Below are 12277 nucleotides of genomic sequence, written 5' to 3' on the forward strand. Positions count from 1 at the left end.
TTCAGCTTAGGAGACAACAAGCCTATGGTACCCACAGCAGGAGATCTGGCTTGGTGAAGGTTGAAGAGAGGGCACAGGGCAACAGGGTAGTGGGAGGGGCCCTGAAAGCTGAGGTTTGGGGTAGGTAGGAGGCACTATAAAGTAGTAGTAACTTCTAGAGGAAGGCCCAAGGAAGCACAGCTATCCAATTCTCTTTGCCAGGGCCCGAGGCAAGCCCGGTGTAGATCTGGTTGGTCATTCTGAGAAGGGTGTAAGATTCCAGCTTTAAGTCAATGCAACTCCTGCAGGATCCCAGATCCCAAACAGACACCCAGGAACCTCAAGAAGTGGTTGGTTCTGTTTTTCAGATTCACACAGCTGGCCTGGAAAGTGTCATCTCTCCACATGTCCCAGTACCTGGCCATCTTGCTCAGACATTGGCGCTACCCACTCCCCTTGCCCAGTTTAAAACACACACTTGCCTCTACTTTATTTTTTATTTCCTGCCTGTCCCCCCTTACTCAGCATCAAGGACCTAGTGTGGGTGGGATGGGTGGATGGCTAGGAGAGCGCTGTAGGACCAGTGTTGGACAGGAAGACAGAACAGCACTCTGAGAATGTCACAGAGAGTCCCGGGAGACTGCTGCCAGTTTAGTCAGCATTCGATGTTTCTTCCCATCCAAGCTGGAATCCACTCTACCTCACATAAGGTTTAAGGACCTTCACATAAACGAGACACGCTCTCCGTCGCAGGGCTCTCAAGCCGCTGGTCAAAGACGAGTGCTTCCACCTTGTAGGCTTCTGCGGCTCCTGTGTGGGACACTAGGAGCACTAGGCTGGGATGCAGTGTTGGGAGGGCAGTGATCTGAGAGGGGAGGGCAAAGGGGAGGGGACATCAAGAGGATCTCAGCTCTTCTCAGGGCCGCAGGGCCTGCCGTAGCACTTGTTCATCTGCCCCCTCGTGGGGGAGTGTCACCACTAGTCCTTTGTTCTCCTGCATTGTCTGGCAGATGATCTCATAGGCCTTGGGGTTCCCAGACCAGCAACGCCTTGCCACCTGCAGAAGCCGAGGACAAAGCATTGCTATCAACATCACTGGGCTCTCCACATGGTATCCTGGCTCCCAAACTTTGTGCCCTCTGCCTGGGGATTTCAGAACCTCCTTTGTAGCTGCCAGGCTCAGAATCCCTGCTCTCTTACCTGGAACAGCTAACTAATTTGCCCTCTTTTCAATCTGAAACCAGTTATTATCCTGGCCAGCTCTCTTCCCACCTCTAAGAGCGACCTGGCCTTTATAGAGGACACCCCCTGGGTAGAACAGGTTACCCATCCTTTCCCCTTTCAGAACCCTCGCCATCAGCTACACGATCCCTCCCTAGCCCACTTCCTCTCTTATACCTGGGCTGTCCTAAGTGGTGACTATGGCACCTCCCCATCTATCTGCCACCCACCGTCTCTAAGCCTCCTCTGGCCTATATCTACACCACTGATAGTGAGGTCTCATGGAGGAAGCCCCATCAAGACTCATTCCGACTCCTAGTGCCAGGATGTAGACCCCCTCCTGTTGAAGTGCTGAAGCTTAGTGGTTCCTGGTGAGTGGCCCTACCAGAGGCCCTTTCCCCTGCCTCTGGGTACAACCTCAGTCATTTAGAGCTACTGTCTTCACTCTGGTGCTTTGCTCTAGAATCCCTCTGTGGTTTGCTCATACCCTATATACCTTTCCTCATTGTCACCTGACCTCTGACCTCAGGTCAGCCCTTCTGGGCTGCCTGTGACGTGGTTTGGGAGAGGAATCTGACCCTTCTCCCCAGATGCTGTTACTGCAAAGATGGGTCATAGTAGCAGGATGAAAGGCCCATTGAGCTTCGGAAGTGTGTTCGTTGGCTGCCTTCGAAGGTGACAGTGAGGGCTGGCATAGCTGGGGTACAGCACCTGCCTGACATGGGCAACGGCCACCCAGGCAGCAAAAAGGAACAGCAATACAAAGCAGGGAAAGATGGGCTGATATGGGAGGTGGTGTATGCTGTGAATATGTTTTATTGCCATTGGTTAATAAAGAAGCTAGCTACTTTCGGTCAATGGCTTAACAGAATATAGCCAGGCTGGAAGATGTGTGTGTGTGTGTGTGTGTGTGTACATATATGTGTATGTATGTATTATGTTATGGGAGTCAGTGAGAAGCCATGTAGCCATCTGCCAAAGATAGACATGCTGGAACCTTGCCAGTAAACCACGAGCCTTGTGGTAAAGTATAAAATAATAGAAATGGGTTAATTTAAGATATGATCTAGCTAAAAAGACACTTAAGCTATTGGCCAAACAGTATTGCAAATGATATAGTTTCTGTGTGTTTATTATGGGACTGGGCCAGATGGAAACCTCTTTCAACAATGGGTCTTAAGAGGGAGATCATGAGGCCAGGGCACAGCAAAATGACAGAGCTCAACATGCCTGAGGCCCTGAGTTCCATCCCAGTCCCCAAAGAGTGAAGCCTCAACAACAATATGGGGGTGCTTCGGTGGAAGGGCTGAGCCTGCCAGGGTCCAGCCGCATTTATAGAAGCTAGGCTTCAGGGTGAGACTAGAGACAAGGAGACACAAAGGACAGTGTGGAAACAGTTGGGAACGGGTGGTGCAAAGGGAACCCTGCGGTCTGGAGAGATGGCTCAGCAGTTAAGAGCCCTAGCTGCTCTTCTGCAGGACCTAGGTTCAATTCCCAGCACCCACATGGTGGCTCACAACCATCAGTATCTCTCCTTCTATAGGACCTGATGCCCCTTTCTGACCTCTGAGGGCACCAGGCACACATATGGTGTACAAATATGCAGACACACTCATACACATAAAATAAAATAAAAATAAATAAATTCTTAAGGAAGAGGGAGCCCTGGAAGGTCTGGAAAGGGAGTAAAGGCTCTTACTGGGGAAGGGCCAGAATTGCAGCCCAGACTTTCAACCTGGAGGCGGAGCCACGGATAAGAAGGGGGAGCGAGAAGCTGAGGAGTTCTGGGGTACTTACACCATTGGAGACATCCCAGCTGAGCATCATCCTGGCTTTCTGCTCAGCCTGTGAGGTCCCATCTAGCACGAGGCCAAATCCCCCATTGATCACCTCGCCCCTGCAAGAGACAAAGGGGTTCCCGGCTCACTCCCTGTGTAGAATTGCTTAGTGCAAACATCATGCAAGGTTACAGGCATTGACCTGAGAAGATATCAGCTTTGGGGGAGCCTTGCCCCATTGGCCTCTACATCACAGAGCCATGTGGTCATCAGAACAGAGTGGCAACATCCTGGCTTCTTGGCCAGTCATGCTATACTTCCAAGTATACTTCCAAGACCTTCTCTGTATCACGGTCTGCTCAATGCCTGTTTGTCCACCGGGATGGGAAGCAATCATTCTCATTGTACCCAGGCTATAAGTGCTTCAGTACTGAGCTACACCCTGGTCTGGGACAGTGCTCTGAGAAGGGAGGGAGGTTGCTTCTTACAGCCCTCTGAAGTGGCCATAAAGAGTGTATGGGCACACAGGAAGGCTGTTTGGCACACAAGATGCCATGCCACAGGTGGGCTGCTAGTTACCCAGACTCACTGACTGCCCCAAGACTGCCTGTGTTAACTTACCTGATCTCTGAAATGATCCTGTGACATGAAGTCTACCCCCTTGCAATCCTTTCCTATAGAAAGAGCCCAGAGAAGCCTTTGCGAAGATACAATCTCTCCCACTCAGTGACTTGGCCAAATGACCCTGTCCTCAGTGACCTGGCCAAATGACACATCCGGGCGCACAGGGAGCTGCAGCCAACTCTTGTTCTCACTAAGCATGACCAACGGACACACGGCACAAAGGCAGTGGCTAAACAGATACTCCAAAAGAGCGACCATGAGGAGGCTGAGGTCACGGAGTGCCCTACAATTGACACAGCTATGGGAGGTGACCCTGCACAGAGAAGAACCTGTCCACAGGAGACCGCCCAGGAAGGGGAGAAGCAAGTCAAGAAGCCTGAGGACAAACAGCTCACACACACAGATTCCTGCCAAATGAGGAAGAAACCAAAGCCACAGAACTGGGTGTGACTTGTCCTTGGAGAAGCAACAACTGAGAGCCGAGTTCCTCAACCCTTTATGCAATAGTGCTAAAACCCAGGACTTCCCTCATCCTCCCTAGTAAATCCCTAGCACGCCTGCTGCTTTTGCCTTGTGAGGCTTTGGACAAACTTCAGCCTCTGTCACGTCACAGTTGTCCCCTCCCATGCACCCCACAACCAGGGAGCTCTTGTCTGCGCTGTTCTCCAGCTAGGATGTGCACTAGGGTCACATTTTCCATCAATTAAAGCCACCTGACAGGGCTGCAGCTTGGCATTCCAGCCTTGGTGGGCATGAGGCCAAGCGGGTCAGCTGAATACTCTGGAGAGCTGGTTAATGGGAGGAATTGGCTCTTCAGGACAAAGGCTGGCCTGGATCCAGCTCATACTGGCTCAGGTCTTCTCCCTCTCTGAGACCATAGCAGCCAGGGGATCCCAGACAGGAAACTTCCCAAGCAGAGGCAAGTCGTCTGTGCCCCAGTCTCCTCATCTGTAAAAGCCTGTGTCCTTTCTTTGATGCTGTGAGAGGGAAGATCGAAAGGGGTCAGCAAATGATGCTGCATTGTCCGTGTCTGATAAACCTGAGTTAATACTCTCGGCAGCAAAGGAACGGCCAATGCCAATCAGAATGAAACCCCACAGTCTGGATTTTCAATGTTCCTTTGAGGGCGGTGGTGGGGCTTCATGGGAGGTCTTCAGATCACTGAGGAAGGGCCCTTGCAGGACCACATGGGATCTCAGTTTCTTCTTCTTTTCCCTGTCATGGATGAATGGCTCTATCCCTACCCCTAGGGGCTCCTGCCATGCTGTGCTGCCTAAAACAGTGTGGCCGACTGACCACGGACTGTGAAGCCGTGAATCAGATAAACCTTTCCCCTGCACAAGTTAGAGACCACTTTTGTTACAGGCAAGAACAATGACTAACACAGAGGCCACCACAGAGTCCTTAATGACCCTGCCCTAGTGCTGGCTGGAAAGGGACCCGAGTGAACATAACTGTGCGCTGGGGAGAGTGGGGAGCCTAGAACCTGCTGTCCTGGCAGCCATGGGCTCCCACTCTTTCAAGTCAAATAGTTATGGTGGGAATTGGAATGTAGAAACGAACACGGCTGTTGCTGATGCTAGCCTTTGTGTCCTATATGATAGGTTTGTGCCAAACTACTGGAGTTGCGTTATAGAAGTCTCTCTCTCTGTTCCTCCATCCTCCACACCCCGACATACTGACCCTCTGGTTCCCAGTTCACATGAGGACTGCATTTGCATAAAACCTTCAATAGAACAAGTGGCCAGAGATCTAAGTCCAAAAACCTCAGGCCCGTGGACCTGTCTCTGTCCCAAGAGGTCCCCACAGTCTCCACCAATCCACAGCCTGCTCTCTGACGCCTTCTTACCAGCCCACACCCCCTCCATTGTGAAGAGCAACCCAGGTGGCACCACGACAGGCATCTCCCACGAAGTTCTGCACAGCCATGTCTGTAGAAACAGGGCAAACATGATCCATCATTCCTTGCACTAGGTGGTCTGGGTGCCAGATAGACCCATGCTGTTTCTTGGGACTGCAGAACAGTGTGACAGTGGACAAGTGGGGAACAGAGACAGGGGAGTCTGGAAACAGGAAGCAAGAGAAACGGACGGCCTATCATACCTATCATTCATCCCTACTGCCGTACTCTCTTGCACTAAATGCCCATTCATGCCTTGGGCAGGCATTGCAAATGAAGGATGCTTCTTGACTCTATCAGAGAAGTGAGGTGCCCATATTGGCTGCTGGGCAGGTATTTGAGATGCGATCACCTTTGCACAGTGGGTGTGCTGCCCCTTTAAGTACTTTAAGTGCCCCTTTAAGTTAGTCATCCTCTAAGTAGTACTTTTGCTTCAGATAAGGCTCTCCAGAGAAACCCAGAAGTTTTCGATGACTTCAGACAGCTCAGTTTTTTAGATGACTTAGAGAGAAATTTGTTTATTATCACATTATTCTACCCAGGAAGTATTCCTATCCATTTTTCTTTTGGAATGGGCCACGTATAAAGCTGCAAGAGCTCCATTTGAGCAAGCTTAGTTGTGAGGTGTCTTTCTATATGAACCTGTATGAGTTTTCCCAATGAAGAACCTCTGGCTTCCTTTGTTGCTTTGGCCGTGGTGCCAGTGCTTCCCCATGGGCTACAGGTAATTAGTTAGCACCTCTTATTTCCTCAGCTGCTTTGCTGCACCAGGGACAAGCCCAGCATTACACGGCAGCCATGTACCCAGCAAACTATGGAGCCAGGCACCCAGGGGAAGCAAAGCCCCAGCTGGTTGCCTTCTAAGCATCTAGCATTTTTAGGACAGGTTCAAGGAGGTCAGTGACTGTTGCCACTTTTTGCCACCCTGGAGACACAGGCATAAGACTGCAGCTTCCTCTTGTAGCTCTTTATCCACCTTCCCCTCCCTCCACCCCAGTTCTCACAGAGATCAGGGAACCTAGACTCTCCCTGGTGCTGGGTGAGGAAGAGGAGGAGGAGGAAGGAAAAGAGCATACAGCCTGTTATCTAGAAGACAGGAAATCTAATTCCTCCCTTTGAGATGAAATCTATGTTACCCAGCTTGCTTCTAATTTTATTATTATTATTATTATTGTTGCTTTTTAGAGACAGATTTCTCTGTGTGGCTTTGGAACCTGTCCTGGAACTCACTCCGTAGACCAAGGTGGCCTCAGATTCACAGAGATCCGCCTGCCTCTGCTTCCCAAGTGCTGGGATTAAAGGCGTGCACCAGCACAACCCAGCTACTAATCAGAAGCTACTGCTTCTAATCCTTAAGCTCAAGCTCCCTGTGCCGCTCAGCTGCCAGAGGTGCTGGGACTAAGGATGCGCATCTCCTCGGCTGGCTAATGCTAGGGGACAACGATGCTTTCATTTTCCTCACCTGCACAGAAGGCAGAACCGTCATAAATATTGGAAGTCTCCCTGAAGGGGCTGTCAGTCCCACTCACGTCATGGTGGTCACGGCTCAGGACCACTGGGGCCTGTAGGGGACAGGGAAGGGCATATCGTCAATAGTGTCTCCCAGGCTTGTTGGCATGAGGTGGAGGATGAGAGTGGGGCCACTCCAGACACCATTTGGATTCTTTCCCCTTGAAAATAGACCCAGTCTTAGAAATGATAGGATTAAAGGGTAGATTATTGCATCTACTTTTAAACTAAAAAGCAACTACTAATATTTTACCTTGGTATGGATTTTTATATATTGATATAAATTTAAGGTTATTTTTGTTATAACATACTGTATATATGTTTTTACTTTTGTATAATATCTTGTACCTATGCAGCTCATTTTAAAATGTAAAGTTCTAGTTCTTGAAAATTATTACAAACTATTTAGGATAGTTAAGAAATGTGGGTTAGTAGTTAGTTATCTATAACAACCAAACTTGTATCCTTACCAAAAAAAAAAAACCAATCAAACTTGTAGTCATGTTAAGTATGTTTTCAAAGTCAAACAGATATATTTTAGATAGATAGGTGACCTTCAAAGATTTCAGAGACATACAGAACATGTCATTTAAGATGGTTGTAATAATATAAGGCTTTTTATGACAGTGAGATATGTCTGCTCCTGATAGCACTGATCTACTTCAGAGATGCAGCTAGCCTTCCCAACCATTGACAGTGGTTCTTGGAAATTTAGAGGCTCACCAAATATGATGCAACATGCTGGGAGGCTCGAGGACACCATGAAACTCAGAAACCCCCAGCTACTCTTGCCTTCCGTGAGCAGGCCATGCTGTGCCTATGACTTCGTCTCTGACATGGAATTGTTTCCTGGCACCTCTGGTCATTCAGCGTTCAGCTGAATGCTAGAACTTCAGGAAGGCCTGTCCTGACCAACCATAGATCTTCATCTTACCACCTGGGTCATGTTTTCCCTTGCCTCATGGCACCTGTAAACATCCCCTAGTTCATACCTGCAGTTAGTAAGCATCTCCTAGCTCATACCTGCAGTTAGGTATCATCTCTCTTTATTACAGCAGCTCCAAGCTGGAACTTTGACCATCAAACCCTCTGCTGTGTCCCCAAAAAGGCACCAGCACAATAGAACTATCAAACCTGTCCAGTGGACGAAAGTGGGAGAGTGCTAGCTGGGGTGTGAGCAGGGGCTTCTGAGCAGCACCCCTCCAGTGGGCTTCTGGGAAGCACCCCAAAGAGCTCGGGATGTTGTTCTTGCTGTGGTGCCACCCTGGCTCTGACCCTGAGCCGTCTGCAGGGACGGCCTTCCACACCTCAACCTTTCTTTAGTTCACCTGAGTAACACTCCCAGTACTTCTGGCAGAGCAATGCCACCAGGAACAGGGCACAATCCCCAAAACAAGAAGGAAAGGAGCAAACGACTTCTTCAAGCACATGAGCTCAGGGCTCTGGGTCCCCAGAGGAGAGAGGAAAGTAAGCAAACCTGGGGACATTTGTCATGGTTTGAACAAGATCATTCAAAAAAGATGTGCGGAATTATTTTGTGGACTGTGACTCATTTGATCCTCACACTTACGTGGGGGCTATCAGCACGCTATTCTTCTACAGAACAGAGAAACTCTGGGTCAGAGTAGCCTGACTTGCCTAGGTCACAGCAAAAGAAACACTGTCGGACTTGTGTTTGAACAAGGCTGCTCACTCTTTTTCTCTAGTTCCCTTGTCACAATGACATATGATCAGGGTTGGGGTTCTGGGGGGATGTTAGGCCCTCCAAGCTCTCCTTGCCTCTCAAGCAGGAACTGGTTCTCAGGGCAGCTCTTATCTAGGCCCCTCTGCTTATCTGCTTCACCAAGTCCAAGGCCTTCAGGGAACTCAGCCAGGGGAGGGCAAAAGCTCCCTGCTACTAGGTCAGGGTGCTGGTGGAAGCAGCTTTCTCAGAAGGTTGAAGAGGTGGGGAGGGCAGATTTGAGGGTGAGCAGGAGATCCGAGTTGGTAAGCCCCCAAGCAGAGCCTGGGTGAAAAGGTGTCTGTGAAGCCTCTTGAAGCACCACAGGCTATCTCCCTCACCTTGATCTTCCCATTGGCGATGGCCTGGTTGATGGCCACAGCAATGGCCACACGTCCTTTCTGGTCTGAGTACAGGATCCTTGCCTGGGAGCCCACCACCTGTAGAGGAGATAATGAGAAAGGCCCCAGCCAAAAGCAAGCATTCCAGCTAGTGGTATGGGAAGATGTGAGTGATACTATAGCCCTGTTACCTGACCAACTTCAGCCTGCTGGCCCTTCTAGGGAGAGCTCAGAGGACCCTGAAATGCATGGAAACGCTAAAGTATGGGACTCTTGCGCACCTCTCATAAAGCCCATTATATACCACATTGGTGGGCAATGCATGCCCACACATTGACTTTTCTTGAGGTCGGGGCCACCTCATTCTCTTCTATGTCCTTTTCCTTATGGTCCATTCCCAAAGGCGCCCAGAGACTGACTCCATGCATACCATGCAGGATTCCTATTGTGGACCCTGCCCCTTTGAGCCTCTTTCACATCAGTATTCGATAGGCTGAGATGGAATCCCTGGAGCAGCCTAGCTAGCTAGACAGAAAGTTCTAGGTTCAGCAAGAGTCCCTGCCTCAGTAAATAAGTGGAGAGTAGTCAAGGACGACACTCAGTGTCAACCTCTGGCTTCAAACACAGACATACACGCACATGAATCAGCACACACATGTTCCCATACATGCAAACACACATATACACACATGCATGCCACACATAAACATACGAAAGAGAAAAGGATATTCAGGAAAAAACATCCCACTGATATTGAATGTGCATGAGCTTTTTTCTTGTGGATATTTCCTAAGTGACTCAATATTTAATGTTTGCATTGCTTCTACCTTGTCTTAGATCGAACAATTCATCCAGAAGTAAGGCATGTGGAGGGCCTGGGTAGGTTCTGGGCCAACACAAGGTCGTGTGTACTAAGGATCTGAGTGGGCTGTGGTATCCATCAGTATCTGGAAACCAACCCCCCCCCCACTTCAGATATCGAGGGAAAACTGTAACATTGTAGTCTTGGGAAGACAGAGGATTCTCACTCAAACTGCATAGAAAGCCCTTGAAACATGCCAGCTGGAACCTGCCTATCGGGATAGACAAGTACTGCCCTGTCTGCTCTTAAGGGGGCCTCCTAGGGCTGGGGAGAGAGGTTAGTGTTTACTAGAAACAGAGTTTCAGGTGAAAGATGAGAAAGTTCTGGAAATGGATGGCAAGGGCAGCAGGACATTCCTAAATGGGCTGTACCCTGAAAAAAAGTTTGAGGATCATAAGATTTATGCATATTTATATATGTCTTGCTGCAATTTAAAAAAATGCCTCCTCCCCAAATGTTGGTAGTGTCTGGCTGTAAATCCACAGTGTCTCTAAAGAAAGTGCTGCATGTTTTCCCCTCCTACCTGGGGATCTGGCCAAAACTGCAAAAGGTGGCAAGGATAGGCAACGTGGACACTAAAGTCTTAACTGAGTTCAGAGTTGCCCCAGCAGTGGGGTCCGTAACTTCTCGGGGTCTAGCAAATGTAAATGGCTTTAGTTACTACAGATGCCTTCAGGGTTTTTGTTTGTTTGTTTTGTTTTAACCTGCAAGTGTGAATCCGTGCTGTGAGGTGTTCAGATTTCTTGGGGGAAATAAGGAAGAACTGGTATAAAATGGCTTGTGGTGGTTAATCTTCATTGTGAATCTGACTGAATTTATAATGACCGTGGAAACACATCGGTAGCACGCTAGGAGGAGTTTAGGAAAGGCTAACTGAGGAAGGAAGACTTCTAAGGTGAGCAGCACCATCTTCTTGACTACAAAAAGCAGGAAGCAAACTGAGCGATCTTCCTCTGCCTTCTGGCAGTGGATACAGTGTGGCCAGCTGCCTCGAATTCCTGTCTCTATAGCTTCCCGGCTGTGAAACAATGAACCATAATAAATGTTGTCCCTCCAGTGGCTTCTGGTCAGGTATTTGGTCACAGCACTGAGGACAGTGAACACAACTGCCAAGTTTATCAAGAACATCATAGATAAAAAGAATTGCCAGCTTTCAAGAGAAAGATCACTTCCATCAAAGGTGGACATTGCGTTCTGCTTGCTGGCCTGTGACATGTGCAGCTGACTTTGAATCTACCCCTCGTAGCAGCCCCAGACAGCAGCATCCCTGCTGCCAGCTCTGCCTCTCCTCCTCCCACCTCTCTGGATGGCTTGTGTATTCTGTCTGCAGCACTCCCTCTACTCTGTCCCCAGCCCCAGGCTCCCTGGCTTGGACCTGGGTCATAGAGATCAAGGGTGGCACTTGGGGGTTTCATGGAGACACACATGCAAAATATAGCCCTAGCATGGGATGGACAGTTTCCTTCTGGCCCTGAGACCTCTGGCCAGAAACCTGCTGGTGAGCAAAGTCATGTGTGGACCAAATGTTTCTTCTTCATTTAATTTCCACAGTCCTCCCATCATCTCTAACCTGGGCCTGCTGGCTGTTTTCTGTCATTAGACACCATTTTGATCAACCATCCGTTCTCCTACAGGTGATGTCCTTCACTTTTGTGCTCAGTTCTGGACCTGACAGAGCTGTGTGTGTGTGTGGTGCGAGGATCACAGAGGCCCACCGCAAGCCAGCACCACTGCCTCCATGTCATAGATGGAGGTTGAGCCACTCACCCAGGGCATTTATTTGGGAGTGCCACAGAACCAGCTCAGGTGCCTGAGCTCTCACTTCCCGCAAGAACTCCAGAGACTGTTTGTGAAGTGACTGGATGAAGGATGACCTTGTTAACTGCTTTAGAGCCCCAAGTCACCCTTCTGATCCTCTCCATTAAAAAAAAAAATCAGTAAAATACACTGTCCTGGCTAGTTTTGTTTCAACTTGACACAAGCTAGAACTATCTGAAAAGGGCGAGGTTCAACTGAGAAAATGCCTTCATAAGATCCAGAAGTAGGGCATTTTCTTAGTGATTGATGGGGAAGGGCCCAGCCCATTGTGGGTGGTGCTATCTCTGGGCTGGTGGGTCCTGAGCTCTATGAGAAAGCAGGCTAAACAAGCAATGATGAGTAAGCCAATAAGCAGTACCCCTCCATGGCCTCTACATCAACTCTTGCCTCCAGGCTGTGTTTCATGACAACAATAGGAACCCTAGCTAAGATATGCATATAACATAAATTTGACTGCCTTAATAATGTTTAGCAAGCTGCTTGGTGGCATGAACCACCTCACAGTGCTGTGCTGCTGGCCCCACC

At 49.2% G+C, this 12277-nt stretch overlaps 1 protein-coding gene across 1 annotated transcript in view; it reads right to left on the reverse strand.

Annotated features, from left to right (window-relative positions):
* Window positions 1–795: 795 nt before the first annotated feature.
* Window positions 796–12277, reverse strand: part of Uroc1 (urocanate hydratase 1) — a 30276-nt gene continuing 18794 nt past the window's right edge. The window contains exons 16-20 of the mRNA XM_057761316.1: window positions 9073–9171; window positions 6965–7064; window positions 5452–5533; window positions 2998–3097; window positions 796–1036 (exon numbers count right to left, since the gene is read on the reverse strand). Of these exons, the coding sequence (XP_057617299.1) occupies window positions 896–1036; window positions 2998–3097; window positions 5452–5533; window positions 6965–7064; window positions 9073–9171 (522 nt within the window). The 3' untranslated portion in view covers window positions 796–895. The remainder of the gene's footprint in view (window positions 1037–2997; window positions 3098–5451; window positions 5534–6964; window positions 7065–9072; window positions 9172–12277) is intronic.

This window comes from Chionomys nivalis, chromosome 1 (genome assembly GCF_950005125.1).
Source record: "Chionomys nivalis chromosome 1, mChiNiv1.1, whole genome shotgun sequence".
In the NCBI taxonomy this organism is placed as follows: Eukaryota; Metazoa; Chordata; class Mammalia; order Rodentia; family Cricetidae; genus Chionomys; species Chionomys nivalis.